The sequence below is a fragment of the Onychomys torridus genome, chromosome 10 (assembly GCF_903995425.1).
Source record: "Onychomys torridus chromosome 10, mOncTor1.1, whole genome shotgun sequence".
Lineage (NCBI taxonomy): Eukaryota > Metazoa > Chordata > Mammalia > Rodentia > Cricetidae > Onychomys > Onychomys torridus.
In genome coordinates, this window is record NC_050452.1 from 25,544,660 (window position 1) to 25,570,613 (window position 25,954).

The 25,954-nt window shown below is 38.4% G+C and overlaps 1 protein-coding gene across 1 annotated transcript in view; it reads left to right on the forward strand.

The window, feature by feature from the left end:
- Nucleotides 1-25,954, forward strand: part of Hormad2 (HORMA domain containing 2) — a 75,179-nt gene that overhangs the window by 13,390 nt on the left and 35,835 nt on the right. Inside the window, exons 5-9 of the mRNA XM_036200144.1 lie at nucleotides 2,353-2,373; nucleotides 3,336-3,362; nucleotides 7,374-7,441; nucleotides 11,063-11,214; nucleotides 11,598-11,854. Coding sequence (XP_036056037.1) covers nucleotides 2,353-2,373; nucleotides 3,336-3,362; nucleotides 7,374-7,441; nucleotides 11,063-11,214; nucleotides 11,598-11,854 — 525 coding nt within the window. The remainder of the gene's footprint in view (nucleotides 1-2,352; nucleotides 2,374-3,335; nucleotides 3,363-7,373; nucleotides 7,442-11,062; nucleotides 11,215-11,597; nucleotides 11,855-25,954) is intronic.

Genomic DNA, 25,954 nt, shown 5'->3' on the forward strand with positions numbered 1-25,954 from the left:
TGAGGTGAATCCCAATTTTGTTAGTTACATCTTTGTGACTTTGGACAAACAACCTACTACAGTACTTTAATTTATCAACACAAATGTGATATAACACCAAAGCTCCACAGAGAAACCCTGTTTCAAGGGGAAAAAAGTGATATAGCAGAACCTGCCTCTTAAGAGTTATTTTGAAATTGAACCAGTCAGAGGCAGGCAAGATGGTTCAGGAGATAAAGGTACTTGTCACACAAATCTGGGACCTACTGATCCTTAGAACATATGTAAAAACTGACTCCACAAAGTTGTCCTCTGATTCTTACATGCTATGGAACATGTGCCCCAAACACTTGCATTTTACATGCACATACAACAATAATAAATGAAACTTTTAAATTAAAAGAATATTGAATGGTTAATAATAGAAAACAGTAGTTGAACTGCCCTAGCAACATCAAAACACAAACTGGGCCTGGAGAGTTGACTCAACAGTTAAGAATATTGGCTGCTCTTCCAGAGGACCAGGGTTCAAGCCCAGCACCCAGTTCGCTAGCATCTGTAACTAGTTCCAGGGGATCTGGCGCCCTCTTATGGCCTCTGTGGGCACTGCATGCACATGCTGCCTAGATAAACATTCAGACAAGACACCTATACATATAAATAAGTAAATAAGTCTTAAAAATTTAAGAAAAAAAATGGACAAAACCTTAGATACAGATGTGTCCAATCCGCACCCTGTGGGCCATGTGGCACAGGATAACTATGAATATGGTCCAATGCAAAATTGTAAACAAAACATGAGACTTTTGTGATTTTTTTTTTTTTTTTTTTTTTGTAATTCAGTTACATGGTTTTCCAGTGTGAACTTTAGATGACAATGCCATTTCACAGTATCAAAAGGTTGGACATGCCTGGTGGACTTTTAAACAGTATTTACATTGTTTTTGATTGTTAGTATTTTATAACTTTTCTCGTATAATTCTTTGCAGGGAGTATATATAATTAAGTAGTTCAATGGGAAATTGAGGCAGAAAGATCATGATTAAGGCCATCCAGGCTTGTGACAAGACCCTGTTTCTTTAAAAAAAAAAAGTAGTTTAAGTAAAAACAAGTTTTGAGTAGCTAGAGCCCTTGGAAAATGTTCTGTTGAAGAACATGATATTACTAATTATGGAATTCTTGGTACTTTATATTTTATGATAAATTTGAATTCTTTAAAATAAGCATATATATTAAATTTTTTTATGAAAAGGAACTATATAATTTCCTTTTTATTCCCACTCTCATCTCTTACAACCCTGCCCATTTTCCACACTACATTCTTCCAGAAACCAAAGTCTGGTCATGTTACTCTTTATGCCTAAACATTTTCCAGGAATTTTAAAACAAAGTTTAAAATCCTTCAATGATGAAGAAGGTCTGAATGATCCCTATTTGTCTTTCCAAGATATCCCTCTCACTCCCTTGTTCAAGCTAAACACTCTAGAACATGTCAGTTCCTTTTATCTTTGCATATACTGTCTGTCTTGCCTGAAAAGTTCTGTCCCAGATGCCATGCATGTGTCCTGCCTAACTCCAGTTTGTCCTTCTGCAGCTAAAGTTGTCCCCATTCAGTGTTCTCCTTACACCCCGTGTTGTTTCTTCACAGCAAAACAAACACCCCAAAACCAAGAGTGTAATGCTGGAGCCATGCGATTTTTTTTTCTTAATGTTCATCTCCCTTGCTAGTCTGCATGTTTCTTGAGATTAGTGGCTGTATTTTTTTTTTTTTTAATGTATCAACAAACTATTAACAGTTTTACCGTGTGGTCATAAAAACCAGTTATATGTCAAAATAGCCACATGGTGGCACTAAAGTTTTAGTCAATTGCTATGGAATTATGGTCCTCAAATTTTATATTTTAGGTTTAAAACTTCATCATAGACTTGATTGTATCTATGTCTATATATTCAAAAATTTGTTAAAGCTGAGAAAATGTCTTTATAGTTGTGTTTTATATAGAGACAAGAATTTGTAAGATACACCAGACTTCCTAATATTTTTACCTTGCTAGTTTAGTTTCAAAAGTACTTTTTAGAAATTCTTGGGGTACATTTAATTTTGAGCAATAATGAATTGTTTTGTATATCTTTGATTCCCAAATTAGAAAATAACAACTCTTTTTTGTATCCTTCTTATGTTTCAGTAAAGCTAGTGTCTTTAATAGACATTGTTTGAATGAGTGAATTATTAGTTCCTTTTTTCTGGCCTTCTGAATATTTTCTACCCAAATGTCTGGAACCTCTCTGAAGTAATATTTGAATTAGTTTCTATCAGAAATGACAGTTCAGTAGTGCAAGCATATAATAACACAGTTTTCTTTTCTCTCTAAGCTTCACATGGCAGTGCTAACAGTAAGTATATACTAGAAGACGAAGTCTCTTTCTCTGCTTTGACTTTTGGCAAGTGAAGCATTTAGACAGTAATCTTTCCCTTTTTCCCTTTTTGGGATTTATGGCATTTTAACATTTTAAAAATTGGATGTATCAACTGGGCGAAGGCAGCACACACTTTTAATCCCAGCACTCAAGAGGCAGAGGCAGGTGGCTCTGTAAGTTCAAAATCAGTCTAGTCTACATAGTGAGTTCCAGGACAGCCAGGGCTACACAGAGAAACTTTGTCTCAAAATACAAAAACAAACAAACAAACAAATTAGGTATATCAGAGCTTTAATAAGATATTATAAATATTCAGTATATTTCTTTGGCATATATATTACATGAGAGAACATATAGAATATACCATATTAACACTTAGAATTTCCATTTTTTGTTATGTAACAGATTCAAAGGTGTTTTTTTTTAAGTTTTGTAGACTTTGAAGTTTTATATACCCATGGAAATAAATCATGGTAGAAAATTGAGATACCATTCATAATATATATTAATTATTTAAATATTTTACGGCTTAGTCATATTAATTACAGATACTTTACATCAATTTTAAGAAACTTCCACACAGTTAGTGGTCATAGACAGTCTAAAGATTCTGTGTTCTTGCTCAGTGTGGTGGCACACGCTTTTAATCCCAGCACTTGGAGGCAGAGGTAGGCAGATCTTTGTGAGTTAGAAGACAGCATGATCTACAGAGTGAGATCCAGGACTGTCAGGGATACACAGAGAAACCCTGTCTCAAAAAACAACAAACAAGGTTCAGTGTTCAATATAAGAGTTAATCCCATGTCTAGCTTGAAATATACCCAGGTAATACTCAGTTAACAGAGCACAAATTTAACTCTTTACATAGACAGTGTATTCAATGAGCAGTAATCTAGTAAATTTTGGAAATTAAGTGTTCTGTATTTTCCCTTAAACAGCTGTACACAAACCCCAAGGAACCTGAGGTAAGATGGTAGTATGGATGGTGATGTACATGTACTATATATAAGTCTGTTTATCTGAGTTGAGCCTGTAGATTGATACTGGACTACTGCATGAACAGAGCAATTCATCGTGAACTTTATATTTTATTATAAGTGGGATCAGTTTTATGTGATTATTTTAGAAACTATGGGCTGGGGGGGGGGGATGGCGGCGCATGTCTTTAATCCCAGCACTTGAGAGGCAGAGGCAGGCGGATCTTGAGGCCAGCCTTGTCTACAGCATGAGTTCCAGGGCAGGCTCCAATGCTACAGAGAAACCCTATCTTGAAAAAACAAACAAACAAATAAACAAACAAACAAAAACAAAAAGAAAGAAGGAAGGAAGGAAAGAAAGAAAGAAAGAGAGAAAGAAAGAAAGAAAGAAAGAAGGAAAGAAAGAAAGAGAGAAAGAAAGAAAGAAAGAAAAACTGTAAGAATGTTTGATTAGAGCTAAGGCTATCCTGTAACATGTCAACATTAGTCATAAATGTGTAGCATCCACACACATTTTTATTATTATTATTTAGTTATTTCTTTTTGTGATCTTTTGGAAAAAGAAGATACAGCATTATTCTGAGCTCTTTACCATCTGAATTCTCCCTGTTGATGTTTTTACTGACTTTTTTGAGAGCATTAATTCTTATTTTTTTCTTTTGGTTTTTCAAGACAGGGTTTCTCTGCATATCAGTCCTGGCTTCCTGGAACTCACTTTGTAGCCCAGGCTGGCCTCGAACTCACAGAGATCCGCCTGCCTCTGCCTCCTGAGTGCTGGGATCAAAGGCATATGCCACCACCACCCCGCCATGGCATACATTTTTAATCCCAGCACTTGGGAGGCAGAGGCAGGTGGATATCTATGGTTCAAGGCCAGTCTGGTTTACAAAGTGAGTTCCAGGAAAGGCGCAGAGCTACACAGAGAAACCCTGTTTCGAAAAACCAAAAATAAATAAATAAATAAACAAACAAACAAATAAATATTCTTTAAATTTGTATGCATTTGTGTCTACTCGTCTGTATGTGCATCATGTGTGTGTAGTGCCCTTAGACTCCAGCAGTGGGTGGCAGAGCCCCTGGAACTGAGTTCCAGGCAGTTTTGAGCCTCCTGATGCAGGTGCTGGGAATTGAACCCAGCTCCTCTGTAAGAGTAATAAGTGTTCTTACCCTGAGCCATCTCTCCACCCTCAGGATTAATATCTTTGTAAAACATTTATGTATCTCTACAGTAAAACAATCAGTTTAGAAATCAAATAATAAAAAAATTGCCAACTACTTAAAGATCTCTTTTATTTACAAAATACATTCTCATAGTATTAGAAGGCTAGAGTTGACTAGACACGTGAGCAGGCAAGAAGAATAGGCATTGTTTGCTTGACAATTATACTTAACACTGGCTAAGAGGACACTGTGTATCTAGCCTATCTGGAGGGAACCTGTTGCTTTTAGGCACCTGCAGCCATCTCTAATCTGACACATCTCTTCTATTGTATTCACAAAGCAGCTTTCTGAGCTTGGTTTGATTTTTTTTCAAATGTGCTGACCAGTTATAAAAGCAATTCTCTTTTAAAATTAACTTATTACAATCAGTCTTTTAGGTTCAGTATTTTCCCAGGCTCTGCTTACCTGTGATTAAGTTATATGCTAAAGTATAAGATCAGCAGATCTGTGAGACCAAATCTTGGAGAAAGCTAACAGGAACACTAAAGCTAAGCTGTTCTTGATCACTCTAGCATCCTCAATTCCACATTGTCAAGGATTTATTTTGAACCAGATGAATGAAGGTTATGTTCTGTGTTCTGATATCAACTTATACTCAGTCTGCCTCTAGCACCTTCAGCTCTGTCTACAAACTATATGATTTATCTGGGCAAAACATTAATTTTTAAGCAGAAGTCTTTTCAGTTAGCTTTTAGTGTGTGTGTGGGGGGGGGGGGGCAAGTGTGTGGAGATGAGAGGACAACTTCGGGAGTCAATTGTTCTTCCACTGTGGGTCCCTGGGATAAAACTTGGGTCATCAGGCTTACTGGAAGCACTTTTAACCTCTGAGCCGTATAACTAGTTTTTTTGGGTTTTTTTCTTTCTGTTTTTTTAGCATCAATAAGTACATTAGAATTGTATTTATTTCATAGAAACTTATAATTTTCAGTGGAATATATATTACATGTTAATTAAAAAATTTTTAGTATGTATACTTTCTTTTATATATATATATATATATATTTTCATTTTACATACCAACCACAGATCCTCCTCCCTTCCCTCCCCTACCTACTTCTCACCTCCTCTCCACCCTACCCCCATCCACTCCTTAGGATAAGGCCTCCCTTGGGGAGTCAACAAGGTCTGGCACATCAAGTTGAGGCAGGCCCAAGCCCCTCCTCCCTGCATCAAGGCTGAGCAAGGTATCCCACCATAGGGAGTGGGCTCCAAAAAGCCAGGTTTATTTTCAATAGTATATGTCTCTTATGAGGAAATTTGTTCTCTGTATTCTACCACACCCTTACCAGTTATGAGAGCAGATAGCAGTAATAGTTTTTAGTGCAGGAAATAAGACTTGATGCCATAGACCATAGTTACTTTTCCCATTTTTTAATGTTGCCATTCACTCCTTCCCTAAATTACCACAGTGGCTTTCTACCTGTTCTTATGGCTTCCCTGTCTGTCTCTGTCTCTGTCTCTGTCTCTGTCTCTCTCATCTCCCTTTCTCCCTCCTTTCTTTTTTCTTCCTTTTTTCTCTTTCTTCTTCTGTTTGTTTGTTTGGGACAGGGTCTCTCTATGTAGCCCTCGCTGTCCTGGAACATGCTGTGTGGACCAGGCTGGCCTCAAACTCACAGAGGCCCTCCTGCCTCTGCCTCCTGAGTGCTGGGATCAAAGGTGTGTGCACCACACCTGGTCCTTCCCTGTCTGTCGTAATCACTGTTCTTTTGCTGTGTAGCAACACCCTGTCTAAGGCAACGCTCATAAGAAAAAGCATTTAATTGGGGCTTACTTATAGTTTCAGAGGTTTAGTCTTTCTATCATCATGGTGAGGTACATGTCAGAAGGCAGGCAGGTGCTGGAGCAGTGGAGACAGACAGACAGACAGACAGACACTGGGCCTGGTGTCACCAGTGACACACTTCTAACAAGGGCACACCTCCTAACCCTTCTCATCCTTTCTTCCACTTCTTCCCTGGTGACTCGGCATTCAGACATCTGAGCCTACGAGGGCCAGTCTTAAAACCACCACACTGTCTGTATTCTTAAGGCACATAGGTAGTCAGGTCCCGGGATCACTGACCTGTTTAAACCTTCCGTAGACTTCAATGAACTTAGAAAACAATCCAAGTCCTTACCACTGTCAACAAAGTTGCACAACCTCACCTCTCATTTCCAGCTAGTTGGCTTCCTTTTGGATTCTAAAAATACATTCCATCTCAGCTAAGAGCTTTTGCATGACTGTCCTGTCTCCCCAAGGCACTGCCCCACAGGTTTGTATGTGACTGGCCCTTCTTTAGGCTCATCTCAAAACATCATATCTTCAGGCAAGTCTTCCTTGATCCCTCTAAATGTAGCTTATCTTTCTCTCTAGTATGTCCTTCCTACCACAGCATCTGCTTTATATTGTTCATGGCACCCATTTTATCTGAAATTATCTTATTTTTGTTGTTGTTGACTAGCTAGAATCTTTGTAGATTCTGTGGAAAAAATCTTTTCTGCCTTGTTCACCTTCTAGCTCAAAGTAGACATTTGATAAAACATTCATTACATGAATGAATGATTCCTCAACTGGTAAAATTTAATGGAAATATTTGCTGCCTAACTTATTTTTAGCTGAGAGGAGGAAGATTAAGTTATCATTATACTTGGAATTACTATTCCTAGATAAAGTAATATTATGAAGCAAACATACAGAGGAAGCATAGGGGATAGTCAATGAAATGTTCCTTTTTATAAGGTAAAAGTCTGGTTTTGTTTCAAAATTCACCTTTTCTCTGTTCTCTTTGGTTTTTCTAGAAAGTGACTGAGATATACCAATTCAAATTCAAATACACAAAGAAGGGAACCACCATGGACTTTGACAGGTAGACTCTAATTGTTAGTGAACACAAGAAATGTACAGGAGTGAAGTAAATATAAGCTTCTGTATGGCCAGAGGAAAGTCTTAAATCTTTTTGTCATTTTCTTATAAGCCCTACCATTATGAGTAGAAATTATAATAATTGTTTTAATAGCTGAAGTCTATACACTAAGCTGGTAGGAGTTGAGGCAATGGTGGATGTCATAGCTCTTAAAATTATATTAATAAAGGGGCTGGAGAGATGGCTCAGTGGTTAAGAAAGTACTCTTCCAGAGGTCCTGAGTTTGATTATAAGCACCTATATCATGTGGCTTACAGCTGTCTATAACTCTAGCTCTAGGGGAATCATGTCTCTCAGGACACCTGCACTCATGTGCACATACCCATATGCAGACACACCTACACATAACTAAAAATAATAATAAATATTGAAAAACAAACAAGATTTAATTAAAAATGTATTAATAAGGCTGTCAACATGATGTTGGGTAAAGAACCCATATGACTGTCTCTGGCTCTTATTCCAGTGGCACTGTTAGTATTAATCCATTGGCTTTGTTGATCCTTTCCATCTTCAACACAGGCAGATTGAGCCTGAGGGAAATGAAACTCCTGGATTATTTGCCTACATATACAAATACTGTCACCTGCGTATCCATACACATACCATTTTCTGTGTATCACTCTTAGGGAAACTCATATGCACTGTGGGTTTTTTATTTTTTTTGTTTTGTTTGTTTGTTTGGTTGGTTTTTTGGTTTTTGGTTTTTTTCAGAGCTGAGGATCAAACCCAGGGCCTTGCGCTTGCTAGGCAAGCGCTCTACCACTGAGCTAAATCCCCAACCCCATGTTTTTGTTTTTTGAGACAAGGTTTCTCTGTGTAGTTTTTGGAGTCTGTCCTGGAACTTGCTTTGTAGACCAGGCTGGCTTCAAACTCACAGAGATCCATTTGCCTCTGCCTCCCGAGTGCGAATTTTTTTCTTTTTTCTTTTCTTTCTTTCTTCCTTTTATTTGTGTGTGTGTGGGGGGGGGAAGGTTGGTTTTTTGAGATAGGGTTTCTCTGTGTAGTTTTGGTGCCTATCCTGGATCTCACTCTGTAGACCAGGCTGGCCTCGAACTCACAGAGATCCGCCTGGCTCTGCCTCCTGAGTGCTAGGATTAAAGTTGTGTACCACCACCACCACCCAGCGCTGCACTGTGTTTTCCTATCAAGTCTTCAAATGTGTTTTAGACACAGAACAGTTCAAAGAGCAAAACCAAGGAAGACCCTCATGCACATAGAAATGTGCAACATTCTTCTGAAGCTTTTGGCTTCAGACCAGCCAATAGGCATGGAGAACTAAGGACTGCCGATGAAATGGATATTGTAAAAATTCTGGTGGAAAAGCTTCAAATAGGGGAGATAAATACCCTTAAAGGAACAATTCTGATGAGAAATTTGGCAAAAATGCTGCCTTTTCTCTAGTTCTCCTGGGGAGCTTGAGGATTTCTCTCCACTACTATCTTAGTTAGGGTTTCTATTGCAGTGAAGAGACACCATGACAATGGCAGCTCTTATAGTTGAGACATTTAATTGGGATGGCTCGCTTACAGTTTCAAAAGTTTAGTCCATTTTCATGATTGGGGAGCTTTGTAGCATGCAGGCAGACATGGTGCTGGAGTAGTAGTTGAGAGTCCTTCATCTTGCAGGCAAAAGGAGGTTGACTGAGATACAATGTGTTATCTTGAGCATAGGAAACCTCAGATCCTGCCCCCACAGTGACACACTTTCTCCAACAAGGCCATTCCCACTCCAACAAAGCCATACCTCCTAATATTGCCACTTCCCTATGAGATGGGACCAATTACATTTGAACTGCCACAAATATTCACGTCTTTAATTATTCTCTCATTTGTGAGACTTGTAGAAAGTACTCAGATATAAGAAGAAAAGTCAGTTCCAGAAAGGAGATTTAAAGTATTAGCCACATTTAATTAGTATTTACATACTATTTTCTTTGAGGCAGCATCTCATGTGCCTCAGACTGAGCTTGAACTTAACATATGACAGGGTTGTGCTCTACCAAGCCCAGCTGTAGATCATGTATTTCACACTTCTCCCCCCCCCCACATAAATAGTTGCCCCTGCTCCCCAAAACTCCAATATATGTATTCTTGGCAACCAGATTAATCTTTTTTTGTTTGTTTATTTTAGAGACACATATGTTGAAAGGTTAACATTTAGTAAAGTAAATGGGTAAATATTTAAGATATTAAGGAGGTGGGAAGTTAATATATAGTATAAATTTCTAGAAAAATTGCTTAAATGAGGGTCCTGAATATGGTCTTCTCATGTTTCCTGGGGTCCCATGAGCTATATGTCTGTACCTTTTCATTCTGGCTGATTAAAAAATCCTGGTAGACAAAACTTTTAAGTTGTTGGAAATTGATAGAGGAGTTAAAATATCCACTTAATGTATGTTTACTTTGTGATTTCTCATGGCCTTTAAAAATCGGGGAAAGACAAGAGTTTAATTACTTGGGATGATTTTTTTCATTGTTTAGTGCCAATATGTTCAAGGTACTGCAAATAAATTGCAATTGTAGCTCTTCTTTGAAGGCACTCAAATCTGAGATGAATTGGGAATAAAACTTTGGAGGGAAATGAAAATTTTGAATTAGAAGATAATTAGCCCAATTCTTTTATTCATTTATTAATTCAGCAAATATTTATTGGGTAGCTAGAGACCAAACCTAGTACTATGGAGATGAAAGAGTTACCCATTTATAGTCTATATGAGGACAAAAAATTCTTCTGAGGGGAAGGTGAAGAGTATAGGGAAGACTTCCTTGAAAAGATGTGATGCTATATGAGCTAGGTAGGTGCTACGGGAGCATTGGAAGAGAAACAGAGAGCACAGAACAGCTGAAATGAAGAGCTTTTGCAAATGCATGTGGGAGGTGGAAGAATAATTAGTTGTCTATACACCATTCTTTGTATTTGATTGAAAGGTGGTGGATATAATAGAAGAGTTTTAAAGCAATAAGGTGACATGAATAGACTTTCCTATTGGAAGTATTAATTTATGGAGAATGTCTTGCAGTATAGAAAAAAAAAAAGAATAGATGCTTTGGTAATCCATGCAAGAATGAGGAGGGGATTTCTTTGAGAGACAATCATATGGTAGATTATTAGATAATAGCTAGTGACTGATTTCATGCTTGGAGAGCTGCAGAAATGTCCATAAGCTTATCTCACAAATGGGCTAACTGACCTAGAATGTGTGCAAGTGATTTGACCGAGGTCATTCAGTTGGTTAACAGTACAGCTGATATTAGATGATATTAGATGCTAGGTCACCTAATTACAAGTCCATTGTTCTCCTTATTATGAGATGTGGTTATTTGAAAGCCAAAAATTTTAAATGACCATATTTAAAATGCTTTAGGGGTATTTGGTATTCAGAAATCCTTTGCATATACATTACAGAAAGTACTATCATTCCTTTAAGTTACCTCTTAAAATTTGTCTACAAAATATCTTGATGTTTAATTTATTAGATGATATAGCCAATAGTTGTATTGTTTTGGAGTATATTGTGAATATTATATATGATTGAAAGGTGCCACTTTTCTGTGATTATAGTAGTAGTACAAGCTTTGAAAGTGGGACAAACAGTGAAGATATTAAGAAAGCCTGTTCCCTACTAATCCGTCAATTGTATATACTGATGCAGAACCTTGGACCCCTTCCTAATGATGTTATACTTACCATGAAACTCCATTATTATAATTCAGGTAGGTAGAGACCTTTGGTCAGATTCCTTTTTTCTGTGTGTTTGTGTGTGTGTGTGTGTGTGTGTGTGTGTGTGTGTGTGTGTGTGTGTGTGTGTTTTCGGGACAGGGTTTCTCTTTGTAACAGACCTAGCTGTCCTAGAACTAGCTCTGTAGACCAGGCTGGCCTCAAACTCACAGAGATCCACCTGCTTCTGCAGTGCTGGGATTAAAGACATGTGCCACCACTGCCCAGCCAAATCCTTTTTAAGTGTTCAAGTGATGCTGTATATAATTAGAAGGGTTTTATAAGCATCTGAAAGATGTTTGTTACTAGATGTGAAGTATTGGCACTTACTCTAATGAAACTTAATTTGCAATCCTTTTTTTTTTTCCCCTTTCTGCAGTGACCCCATATGATTACCAACCCCCTGGTTTTAAAGAAGGCGTGAATTCACATTTCCTACTGTTTGATGGGGAGCCTGTGAGCCTTCGAATGGGTTCAGTCTCCTCTGGCTTTCACAGCATGAAAGTGAAAGTCACAACTGAGGCCACGAGAATGCTTGATGCCGGGGGGAACAGCCCCGTTCAGGAGAATGGCACTACTGAGATAGCCCATCAGGGTCTTGACTGTGAGGAGGAAGAAGAGGATAGCAGCAACCAAGTAAGGCCAGGCTTTAGTGACCCTCCATTGCTCCCCTTAAACACAGTTGACATTTTTCAGTGTGTATTCAGGTCAGGTCACAGTAACAGAGCCCAGTGGAGCATGCCAGGTATGAAAACGGAAACAAAACTAGCCTCTGACGTCAAGGACATTTTAGTAAAAAACTACAGTCTTCTAGAAGGAAATACATGTTGTTAGTCTGCCAATCATAAAATCCCAATGCGCTTTATTTTTATTAAAGTTACTTATATATTTTTCACATAAAAGTAACATTTTTAGTGCTTAAAATATTCCAAGTGTCTGACATGTTCATACTCAATAGAGGTATATATTAAATCTTGATTACTGTAGTAATTGAGCATGATGGCGTTAGGGAAGAAAAATTTTACATATCAACCTGAATCAGAGAAAAAAAATGAAGAATGAACCCAACTTCCATGACAAGCATTGCAGTTTGATCAGTAGGGAGAGCTGAGGGGTTGATAGGCTTGTAGCCTGTGGGTCTGATAGAGCTTAGAGCCCTTGACTTTCCTCCTTTCTATAGAGACTTAAAGCTGAGGACTTGGCAGTTGTCTGGATAATGATGTTTGCTGTGTGCTGACATTGTCGTTAAAGGATTCTGAAACAAAAATATTTTCAGGCTGTTTAGTGGGAAGGGATACTGTAAAACTAATTCAGGAAGTATTTTAAAATTAGGATAACTTTTTTGTTTTTTGCCTTAGAATCCTACTTTAGCCGGCAGTGGTGGCGCACGCCTTTAATCCCAGCACTCGGGAGGCAGAGCCAGGCAGATCTCTGTGAGTTCGAGGCCAGCCTGGTCTACCAAGTGGGTTCCAGGAAAGGCGCAAAGCTACACAGAGAAACCCTGTCTCGAAAAAACAAAACAACAAAACAAAAAAAAAAAATCCTACTTTAAAAAGATGACCATAGGGACTGTAGAGACAGCTCAGCAGTTAGGAGCACTGGCTGCTCTTCCAGAGGACCCGGGTTCAGTTCCCAGCACCCACATGGCAGCTCATAACTGTCTGTGACTCCAGTTGCAGGGGGGTCTGACACCCTGTTCTGGCCTCTGTGGGTACCCGGCATGCACGTGCTGAACAGACATACAATACCAATATATAGAATAGTATTAATATTAATAATAATTATTACAGAAAAAAATCTATGGATGACTATGCTGAGTAGCTTCTAAAAGTACCTTCCAAATATTTAACTTTGTATTGTGTTTAGTATACTGAAAGGGAGGTCCTAGTCTCAACTCAATTAATATGACAAATGTTACCAAACAGAGTTTTTGTCTTGTTTTTAAAAGTTTTTTCACAGTGTCAGGCATGAAAATAATTAGATTTTGGTGTAGTTTTTTCCTTTTGAGTCTATGCCAAAGGATATATAGCTAACATGTAAAAAAGTCAATAATAATAATCATAATAGCAACAACAATAATACTGGTTAAGAAAAGAATGAGAATGTTTTAGATTTTTAGTTTTAAGAAAAAATTTAAAACTGAGTATGATGGCATATACCTTTATTTACAGTACTTGGAGGCAGAGACAGGAGGATCTCTATGAGTTCAAGGCCAACCTGGTCTACATAGTGAGTTCCATGACAGCCAAGGCTACATAGAGAAACCTTGTCTAAAAAAAAAAAAAAAAGTGAGAAGGAAGAAAGAAAATTTTTAAAGGGACTGGAGAAATGGCTCAGTAGTTAAGAACTCATATCATACTGCTCTCCCAGAAGACCTGAGTTTCATTTCCAGCACCCATATTTGGTAGTTTACAACTACCCATAACTTAACTTTAGGGGACATCTGTCACTTCTAGCCTTCATGGTATGTGCATAAGAGTGCATAACCTTTATATGTGTATGAATGTGTGTATGAATGTGAATACTTTATAAAGGATACAGATAATTATAAATGAATGAATGAATGAATGAATGAATGAATGAATGAATGAATTGAAAGGCAAGCATGGATCTCCATGCCTCCAAACCTTAGGGACAAAGGCAGGAATAACAGAAGTTCAAGGCCAGATGTTTGAGGTCAGCCTAGGCTATCTGAGACCATATTGCAGAAAGCCAAAAGGAAAAAAAAATAGATTATCTTTTTCTTTTGCCAATAATGTAAGCAGGACAACCTGACAGGGGAAACTGTATTTACAAGGATCTGGACTTTGTGGTAAACTTGGTTGATGCTGTTCCTCTCCTAGTGATGCAGTTATTTGAGAGGATTTGGTAAGTTATTCCCACTAAATATTTCTATTGTTTTTCTTCTGAGAAAGTATTCACATTCATATACACATTCACACAAATACATGGAACCTTTACCTTAAAACCAACAAAAGTGTTTTTTTTTAAATAATTTATTTTTTATTTTATGTGCATTGGTGTTCTGCATGCATGTCTGTGTGAGGGTGTCAGATCTTGTAGCTACAGACAGTTGTTGGCTGCTATGTGGGTGCTGGGAATTGAACTCATGACCTGTGGAAGAGCAGTCAGTGCCCTTAACCGCTGAGCCACCTCTCCAGTCCTCAAGTGTTTTTGAGAAAAATTCTCTATAGTTCTGACAGTTCCTCCTTGTAATTTTACTCTCTATGAGAATAAGTCTATGTAAACATATATAAACTCAAGTACTCTGTGATTTCTTTCTTTTGCTTGACTGTCAAAAATGTGATCTCATTATTGTGGGTATTTCTTTTATTTCCAATGATGTATCCTATTCTTCTTGTTTGTTTGGAGTTTTGTTTCTTATTTTTGTTGTTATTGAGACGGAATCTCGCTATGTAGTCCTGATTGACCTGGAGCTTGCTCTATGGACCAAGCTGACCTAGAACTCATGGAAATCTGTCAGCTTTTGCTTCTCTGTGCTGGAATTGTTTGTACCATTACACTCAGATTGGCTGGCCCTTGTTTTTGTCTTTTGAGACAGAACCTGTGTTGTCCAAGCTAATCTCAGTTTCCTGACTTCAAGTGATCCCTGGGTCTATGGGAACAGCCTCTCACGTACTGGAACCAGAAATAGATGCCATTAAGCCTGGCTATTATCCTACTAATTTTTCCCTTTTTGTGGGTGGAGGTGGGGAAGTCTCTCGTGTCTAGATACTGTAGTCTGGCTGGCCTGGAACTCATTAAGATCCACTTGCCTCTGCCTCCTGTATGCTGGGATTAAAGGTGTGCACTACATTTATATGCACATTTCCTGGTACACATGCAAAAGAGTGTCTATAGAGAATATATTAGTTTTAGGCTTTGTCATAGTCACTGTTCTATGACATCTCTCTGTGAAGAGACAGCTTATAAAAGAAAAAATTTAATTGGGGGTTTACTTAAGAGTTCCTGAAGGTTAGTCCATTATCATTATGGCAGGAAGCATGGTGGCATGCAGACAGACACTGGAACAGTATCTTGAGAGCTACATCCTGATCCATATATATAGAGAGAAAAAGACTGAGCCTTGAGTGGGCTTTTGAAACCTCAAAACCTATCCCCTGTGACACACTTCTTCCAACAAGGCCACACCTACTCCAACAAGGCCATACCTACTCCAACAAGGCCACACCTTTTTTTTGAGACAGGTTTTGGTGCCTGTTCTGGATCTCACTCTGTAGACCAGGCTGGCCTTGAACTCACAGACATCTGCCTGGCTCTGCCTCCCGAGTGCTGGGATTAAAGGCATGTGCCACTGACTCCCGGCCGAGATCTTGTATTCTTGCAAATATTATTATTGCTGAGTTAGTGTTTTCTGTAGTCTGATTGACATGCTAACACTGCATGATTTTAGTGTTTCTTACTGCTGATGCTTGAGCATCTTTTCATTAGTCACTCTGGCTTTCTGATCTTTGTTCAATGATGTAAAAATATTTGGGAGGCTGGAGTGGTAGCTCAGTGGCTAACAGTGTGTACTGCTCTTCCAGAGTACCTACATTGCATTCCTAGCATGCATGTCAGGAGGCTCACAACTGCCTGTAACTCTAGCTCCAGAGGGACCCATTTTCTAGCCTTTGAGGGCACCTATACTCATGTGCGTGTGTGTGCGCGCGCGCACACACATACACACACACACACACACACACACACACACACAGATGTATATTTGAAGATAATTAAAAGGAAAAAAATCATTCTTTTTTATCTCTTGATGTTGTAATAATTGTCTGTTTGTGGCTTGTCTTCACATTTTCTTTAACAGGTCTTTTGGGAAAGAAAAACTGTTCATTTAATGTAGTCTAGTCTTTTCTTCTGATATTCTTAAGAAGTTCTTCTCTATTTAATAATAATATATATATATATATATATATGTATATATATATATATATATATTTGGTTTTTTGAGACAGGGTTTCTTTGTAGCCTTTCCTGGAACTCACTCTGTAGCCCAGGCTTGCCTCGAACTCACAGAGATCTGCCTGCCTCTGCCTCCCAAGTGCTGGGATTAAAGGCATGTGCCACTACTGCCCAGCATATATCTAGTTTTTTAAAGTTTATATCATTTATGATATGAGGTAGATTAGACCCCTTAACAGTTTAAGTACTATATACATGCAAAAAATATATGTCTCAGTAAATACCCACAAACTGAACAGTTCAGTTGGGACGTGAGTGAGGCAAGCAAGATGCCTAGGAAAGCAGCCATGCTTATCACTATACTGCCAACATAAGCAAGATGCCCAGGGTGGCTGGATGCCCTCAAGTGCCAAAAGTGAGAGCCTCCTTAAATGATGCTTTCTGGATTCTTGCTGGTCTCACCATGTCTTGGTCCTACTGAATAATCTGGTAATAATATCAGTCAGATCAAAAAGTAGGGAACTACCACCTGCTTAGAAACACAGTTTTAACCTCACAGTTACTACTCTAGTTATCAAGAACATTGCCATCCTTTCTCCTACTAGCATATATTTGTTCATTCTGTTGCTGGTATACATTTGGATATGCTCCAACTTGGGGTCACTATGACTGGTCCTTCTGAGATTAATGGAACGTATTGCTCAGTTAAATATACACACATTTCTAGTAGGAGTTGGGTAGGTAGGACTGGAACTGCTAGGTCAAAGGGTATGTGTGCAGTTAGCTTTGATAGGTGCTGAAGGACAGTTTCCAAAGTGTATGTGCCACGAGTTGCATTGCTTCATACAGCTGCAGCTGCTTCACATTTTCATCCACTTTGGCAATTTCCATCATTTTTTAGGCATATTTCATATGCTGAATATGTTTCATCTTGTTAGTGATAAGCATTCTGGTAAGTGTGCAATGGTATGGTGAGTGTGCAGTGGTATGCTGTTGTGGTTTTAATGTGAAAATCAGACAGCTGTCTGACTTACTGATGTGTAGGGATTTTGCAGATACATTCTACATAGAAGTAATTTGCCAAAGATGGGTAGTAAATATTTTATTTAACTTTATAAATTTTGTTTTCATTGTTTTGTGAACAGTTCTTTTTTTTTTTTTTTTTTTTTGAGCTGAGGATTGAACCCAGGGTCTTGTGCTTGCTAGGCAAGTGCTCTACCACTGAGCTGAATTCCCGAACAGTTCTTTTTTTAAAAGAATATAAAACTATTTCTTGGAGAGATGGCTCAGAGGTTAAGAGCACCGACTGCTCTTCCAGAGGTCCTGAGTTCAATTCCCAGCACCCACATGGTGGCTCACAACCATCTGTAATGAGATCTGGCGCCCCCTTCTGTATATATAATAAATAAATAAATCTTAAAAAAAAAGAAAGAAAAAAGAAAGAACATTCACATTCAAATTTTGACAAAAAAAAAATCATTTTTCAGAAACTTCTACTTTTTCCACCTCCTGATGGTGGCTTTTTTGATAATGACAACTACCTGATAAATCTGGCTGCCTTGTGAAGGGGAAACTCCCTGTTGAGATCTCTGCTTATGTCCCTTAGTACATACATAGATTCATAGACACATAGACATATATGTACCCTTTTTTTTCCCCCAGACAAATTTTCTCTGTGTAACAGCCCTGACTGTCCTGGAACTCACTTTGTAGACCAGGCTGGCCTCGAACTCACAGAGATCTGCCTGCCTCTGCCTCCCAAGTGCTGGGATTAAAGGTGTGCACCACCACTGCCTGGATGATGATTTCCTTTTCTAATTGACAGTTGACTCTTTTTTGCAGTGCAGGCAAAAATTAATATAGTTATTTGTGTTATAGATGAAACTATATATATAATGTGAATATGATTTTATACAATTTCTTTTAATAGGTGAAAGGAAAATATACATTTATACTACTTTTGAAAATTGAATTTAAGGACAATCTTAGCATTATTCTTCGTTTGGATTATCTGAAATAACTGGGATTCTTACTTTCGGCTTAAGGATTTTTTTGTACAGTCATTGCTGAAAGATGGGCATACATTCTGAGGAAACTCTTGTTAGGTGATTCACTGTTGTATGAATAGCACAGAATGCACTTCAGCAAACTTAGATGAGGCAGCCTACAACATACTTGAACAATATGGTATAACCTGTTATCACAGGCTGCAAACCTGGAGAGGATGTTACTGTACTGACTGCTGTAGGCAGTGACAGCATAGTAGTGAGTATTTACGTATCTAAACGTAGAGCAGGTACAGTAAAAATATGGTATGGCAGATTTTAGAATAGTGTGCTTCCGTAGGGTGCAAAGAAGCTTGCCAGGATGCAGAATGCTCTCAGTGAGTCAGACCTGAGTGGTGTGTGACTGGCAGCCCCCATTACTTCACTCTACTGCAGACTATTGGTTGACATTCTACACTTAGACTACATTAATTTTATTAAATTTTTTCTCCTTTTAATGATCAATTAATTTATTTTAACATTTTAACTTTATAAACTTTAAAAAAGCATTTTAACTTATTTATAATAACATTTAGCTTAATATACACATTCATATAGCCATATATAGTGTTTCTATATATTCCAGAAACTTTCTATTAAAATTTATTATTATTATTATTTTATTAACAAGGACTACGGGGGCAGGGGCCAGCCCCTCGATAGTCCCCTCCCAGGGTCCGGGAAGAATCTACAACCAGCTGATAATTAATCTTTGATGATAGGAAATGAATCTACATACATGAAACTCCTTAGTCCATACACTTTATTGTTCTGAGTCAGTTCTCTCTCTACACAGCTTCTATTCTGCTCTCATGCCTAGATCCTTTCTTGCCTAATTTCTTTCTACATTCATCTGCTGTCCCCTTCAAGTTCTATCTTAATTCTCTCATATTAGTTCTGCCCCATCTAGGTTCTCATCCATCTAGTTTTTTCCCATCTCAGCTCCTCTCCCATCTCCTTCTCTCTCTTCTTGTTCTTCCTCATCTTGTTCTTCCCCATCTGGCTCTTCCTGTCTTCCATCTTGTTCCACTAGTACTCTCTTTTAACCCTTCAATCTAATTCTTCCCCATTTTAGTTCATCCCTCTCTAGTTCTTACCCATCTACTTCTTCCATTCTCTCTTTTCCTTTCTCTCTTCTCCTCTCAGTCTCCTTATTCTCTCAGTTCTCTCTAAGTCTCTCAGGAATCCAGTTATAAACCCAAGCAATAGCAATCCCCTGGCCGAGCAATGTCACCAGGCTTGAATTCTTAAGGAGTCATAAAGGCAGGTTAGAATTTTCCTCAGACAGTGACCACCAGGCTTTGTTTTACAACCCAAAAGGGGAGTGGTAAAGGAGGAGGTCAGTAGAGAGCTAACGATCAGTTAGTAGATCGAGAAGGGGATCTATGTGCTCAGTCTACATTCTTGGAAGTAGGTAGGTAAGAAGTTAGGAGTCTATAATGTTAATAATAGAAAGGGAGGGTCTCAGATAGCACAAGAAATAAAGCTATCTGTCTGACTAGGGAACAGCATTTTCCACAAGGGTGTTACCTTAGTTCAGGAGATCGTTTGGCCTTGGATGCTTGGTAGGTATTAGATAAATACACTCTTAGGAGTTCTTAGAAGCATGCATAGCATTACAAGGAAATCACTGTAGGAACCAGCTAATATATATACAAAAGCTAAGATATCACCAAGATTTCTTAAGCCATGGCTTGACCTTTGGAGAAGTCTTTGACCTTTCCAAGTAGTAGCTTTTGTGGATAGTAGCTAGATTCCATTATGTTTTCCTGTGGCTTGCAGCATTTTATTTTAAAAACTTGTTCATAAAAACAAAAACTCAAACTTTTACGTGAGCCTAGGGACTATACCAGATCAGAATAACCAGTGTCACTATTTTCTCACTCCACATCTTGTCATTGTCTCACTCTATGTCATCTCTACTGGGTCTTCAGGTTAGCAGTGCTCTTGGACAGCAATGCCTTTCTCCGGGATCCTTCCTAAAAGACCTTCTGAGGCTCTCTGGAGGATGTATCTTTTTGTGTTTTTGTTTTTCAAGACAGGGTTTCTCTGTGCAGTCCTGGTTGTCCTGGAACTCACTCTATAGATCAGGCTGGCCTTGAATTCAGAGATCTTCTTGCCTCTGCCTCCCGAGTGCTGGGATTAAGGTGTGTGCCACCACTGCCTGGTTTATGACTAACTCTGTGGGTGGCTCTGCCCTCTGATCTTCAGACAAGCTTCAGTTATTAGAGCATATGCAAAATATCACCACATGTATATGGTTTGTCATTCTTTTTCCAAACCGTTTTCTTTTCTTAATTTATATTGATCTATCTACAGGTTTGCTAATTATTTTCTTCACTAGTTCAGATCTGCTACTGAACCTCTCTAGTGAGTTTTTTTATTTCCCTTATCTCCAGAATTACCATTTGGTTAGTAATTTCTATCTTTTTATTGATATTATCTATTTAATGTAATGTTTTTGTATTTCACTTACTTTTATAATCATAGTTTCCTTTAGTTCTTTGAACACATCTTTTTTTTTTTTATTTTATGTGCATTGGTGTTTTGCCATGGGTGTTGAGTCCCCTGTAACTGGAGTTACAGACAGTTGTGAGCTGTCGTGTGGGTGCTGGGAACCAAACCCAGGTCCTCTGGAAGAGCAGTCAGTGCTCTTAACCACTGAGCCACCTCTCCAGCCCCCTTGAGCTTATTTATAATGAGCATCTCAAAGTCTACATTTTATTTGACCTCTGGTCACTTTGACACCTTGACAGTTCAGGTCGTAGTTTCTTTGCATGTTCCATAGCTTTCTGTTTGAAATTTGACCTTTTAGATAAAGTAGGAACTCAAGTTCTGGTCTTTTCCCTACTCCTTGGGGCTGATTATTGCTGTTTATTTGTTTAATGACTGGCTAGGTTATTACAGTTAAATAGGCTTTTCATTTGCAGTTCTAGCTCTGACATTGCTACTCAGAGATTCTGCCTTGGGTTTGTTCATGGTCACACTGGTGAGGGTAGTAGGCTGGTCTGTTGTTGTCAGTGGTGGTGGTTTTGTTTGCTTGTTTGTTTTGAGATGTAGTCTCACTATGTATCATTGGCTGGCCTGGAACTTACTATGAAAACTAGGCTGCTCTCAAATTCAGAAATCTACCTGTCTCTGCCTCTCAAGCACTGGGATTCAAAGGTGTGTTGGGATAGGAACAATTTAGCATGACTTTCCTGTCTCTTGACAAGATCACACTCAGGATTTAAATTTACTCAGCTAATTGCTAGTATGTATTGTTTCAACAGTGCCCCCTTCCCCCCACCCCCCCGCCCCAATCACAGGTTGTTAGCCTAACTCATTCAGTCATATTTGAACTTACTTGAAGAGATGTTTCTGGGGGTTTATGTTTGAAAATTGCTCTGACCCTGAAAAAAAAAAAATGACCTGTTTTTTGACTCTTCTCCAAGAAAGAATCATCTTACAGTGTCTTCTGCCTGTATCTCCAGTAAGCCAACCAATCTCTTTTCAGCTGTTATTTTGCTTCCTTTAAAAACAGTCTTGGGGCTAGGGGTGAGGACAATTTCATGCTTCTCTGAGTAGCAGTGATGCTTCAGAAGTTATATTGGTTAGTATTTCTCATCACTGTGGCAAAGTTTCGAATGGAGACAACTTTTCAGGGAGGTGAGGTTTATTTTGGCTTGAAGTGTCCAGGGATGTAGTCTGTGATGGCACAGGATACTCTGCAGCTCCTCCCATCATGATGGATCAAGAAGCGGAAAGACTTGGAAGGAAGGCCAGGATGTAACTCTCAGCAAGCCATTCCTAGTGACTCAGCTCCCAGTGCTCGTCAGACCCCAGAACCTCCTAAAACAGGACCACCAGCTGGGGAGCAGCTGTTCAAACACAGGAGTCTGTGTGGGCATTGCACATCTAAACCAGAACAGTGCTAGGTGGAGTGGAGACAGTGGACTCAGTTTTTTTCTACTTGCCTCTCCTATCATGCATGTACTCACTGCCTTACAAGCCAGGGCAAAGGAGGGGCTGCAGAATTTCACCAATGCTATATACAAAGCTCATCCATGTGGGTTTGACATCTACCAGGAGGTAGATGCCTCTATATGACTGTACTCTCTTGGAACTTATGACCAGCAGTATGTATTTGAGGACAAGATAAATGTTGATGTCCCCTGGGTATGATGATAGCCCTCAGTGTTAGAGCTTAGAGAGAGCCTTGTGTTCTTGGTTGCACTAATCTGTGATGGGATAGAGCAGGATAGTCTCTTTGAACTGAGAGAGTGGGGGAAATGATCTTGGTTCAAATACCTTAGGTGGTTGTTATTTTTCTAGTAGCTATTCTTGAGTAAAAGTCTCTTCATTTACTGTATGCACTCAGGATACTTCAAGAGACTTTATTCTTATTTATACAGAGTCTCTCTATGGCGCCTAAACTGGCATCAAATATGTAACTCTCTTGCCTCAGCCTCTGAGGGCCAGGATTACACGCATGTGCCTCCAAGTATGACTGAGACTTTAATTTCTGAAAAACAATGTTCTCAGCTTTGCTAGAGCAGTCCATGGAGCTCCTTACATGGATACTCAAGCAGCTGACCTCTTAAACAATGTTTTGCAAAAGAAAACTGTAGAAACAGAAAATTGATTAGAATGCTGCATCTGAGGCTTAAAAATAAAGGGGTTGGTTAATTGAAATGACTTGGGTTGTTAATATGTATGCATTTATCAAAATGTGCAGAGGGTTTTTATTTTATGCAGGTTAGACCTCAATAAGATAAATGAAAAGAAAGCTACTATCAGGATGGTCACAGATTTAAAGAAAAACATGAGCATAATGAGGAAAGAAGATGTAGAAAGTGTTTGTTTTTAAGGAGAGAAGCACAAACTGAACCATAGATCTGAAAAATACCATATTTGCAACATCACTGGATGGGTTTAGCAGATAGAGGCCATTATAGTTCAGTGAATTTGAATTGTACAGCAAGAGAAATTTAGTTGACATATATTGAAGAAAACGGAACAAAAGCCCAAAAGAATCATATCTTAGTGCTTTGTGAGACACGAAGCATTCTTAAACATGTACTTACTACATGATGCAACAGTTTTCACTCCTGTATTTAATCAAAGGAATGAAAACACATGATCATGTAAAGGCTTGTATGTGCACATTCATTAAAGTTTATTTATAATAACTCCAAACTGGAATCAACCCAATGTCATTAGTACATTAAGGAATAAGCAAATGTTGATAGAAAATGAATTATAACTTGCAATAAAAAGCAACAACTGATGCAGGCAAATATGAGTATGAATTTTATGTTAGAATAAAGTCAAACAAAGAACATACTTGTAAAATTTAAAAGAAGTAAACTATGACTAGCCAAGTGGTGCACCCATTTAGTCCTAGCATTCGGGAGGCAGAGGCAGGCGGCTCTCTGAGTTCAAGACAAGCCTGGTCCAAATAATGAGTTCTAGGATGAGCCAGGGCTACATAGTGAGACCTTATTTAAAACATATATATAAATAAAAGCAAACTAATTTATAATGAGTTTTTGTGTTTGTATGGGCTGAGTGACATAAGGGAACATTTTTAGGATAATAAATGTTCTATATCATCATTGTAGCTATGATTATCATTTATCAAAACATAAAAAGATATACACTTAAAATAGATAAATTTTACTGTGCATTTCATTGTGTTTTTCTTCATGGCCACTGAATTTGTTTTGAGAGAGTGTCACTGTGTAGCTCTGGCTGGTCTGGAACTCTCTGAGATTGGCTTTAAACTCACAGAGATTCACTTGCCTATAGTTGAATGTTAAAAGGAAGTTATTCATAGTATTTTTTATTTTAAAAGACTGATTTATTGTTTATGTGTAGATCTTGAGACCATATACATATGTGGTGCCTTCAGAGGCGGGAAGAGGCTATCTGACCCTCTGGAGCTGGAGTAACAAGCAGTTGTAAGCCAACTGACATGGGTTCTGGGAACTGAACTTGGGTCCTCTGGAAAAGCAACAAGTGATCTTAACCCCTAATTCACAATTTTGTTTGTTTGTTTGTTTGTTTTTTTGCCAGAGCTGAGGACCGAACCCAGGGCCTTGTGCTTGCTAGGCAAGCGCTCTACCACTGAGCTAAATCCCCAACCCCTAATTCACAGTATTATGATTAAAGTTCTATTTATAATTGTGCTAAGATAAGAATAACCTGACTGCCCTCCCTCAGGGAAGGATTGGTTCAATAAATTTTGCTAGAGCAATAAAATAATGGCTTCTGTCCGTTGATGTTTGTATTTTCACATCTGTGAACTCTTGCTTGTGGCTACTGTGTTAGACAGTATGCATATAAAAACTTCCATCATCATAGAAAGTTCTGGTACACAATGCTGGTCAAATTCTTCCTTAGCTAGTCACAAATATCAGTTTCATCATTGATCAGCATGTAAGGTTTTCTGCCTCATACTGCTCTCGTCCTAAAACCATCCTTTACCAGCTTGCAGTGAGTTCTTCGCCAGTATTGGGTATCTTGTTTCCTGTTCTTGGTTTTGTCCTCTTTTTGGTGGAGCATATTTTCTCATTACCTCCCTAAAGATAACTGAAGGGGAAGTATATTTTTGATATTTTTACATGTCCTAAAATATTATTTTATCCTGTGTTTGATTGAGAGATAGGTTGGAAATAAAAATCTAGCATGATAATTACTTTGTCATGGTAAATTTTGGGGACATTGTTTCTCTGTCTTCTAGCTTTCAGTATTGTTGCTTCTTGAGAAGTTTCAGACCCTTCTGATTCTGAGTCTTTGTCCATTGTTCCTGTCTGAAAGCTTTGTTCCTCAAGGTTTTGAAATGTCATAGCAGCTTCTCTTGATGTGGGCTATTTTTATACATTATTTATCCTGGATACATAGTGACCCATTTCAGTCTCGTCAGTCGGGCTCTCTCTCAGTTCTTGGAAAGTTTTTTGATTTATTTCCTTAAGGAAAATAATATCCCTTCACATTCATTTCCTTTTCCTTCTTTGTGAGACCCCAGATAGATATGGGACCTTTGGTGTAGGTACTCTATTTGTTTAAAAAAAAATTGTGATCAATTTCCTGTGCTTGTTCTTTTGTCTTGTTCTGGGGACAATGCAACCTTCAACACACTCCTAATTATCTATTGACTCTTTTTCTTTTGTGTGATTGTATTTTCATTCCCAAGGCCTTTGCTGTTGTTTTTCTCTGAACATAGCTTTCTGATGGCATCCTGTTCTTGTTTGTGGTTATGTATTTGTCACTTGTCTTTGAAAAATATTAATTACCTGTATATAGATTTGGTTTTTTTCAGGTGTGTGTGTGTGTGTGTGTGTGTGTGTGTGTGTGTGTGTGTGTGTGTGTTCAGACTTTTGCATTGTTTTGTTTTATTTATTTAAACAGGGTCTAGATGTATAGCCCAGGCTGGCCTCAGATTTGGCCTCCCAAGTCCTAGGATTATAGCATATACCTTTGTGTTCAGCTTAAGAGTTTTTGTTCCTTTCCTCTCCTCTCTCTACATGTCCATGTTTGTTTCTTCTGCTTTCCATCTCTTCTATCTATCGTCCTTAAGATCTTTGGAGGCTGGTATGCTCACATTTAAGAGTTCAGGGAATGTAAAGCTCTGAAGCTTGCTGTAGCCTTCATTATACAATGACTTTCTAGGACTTTGGGAAAATTCCTAACATCTGTATTTTAAAGTCTTTGTTTTTCTTTGTCAGCATCCACAAAAACAAGGTATTAACCCAATAGACACAAAGAGGTAGAGTGCCCCCACCTCTGTGTG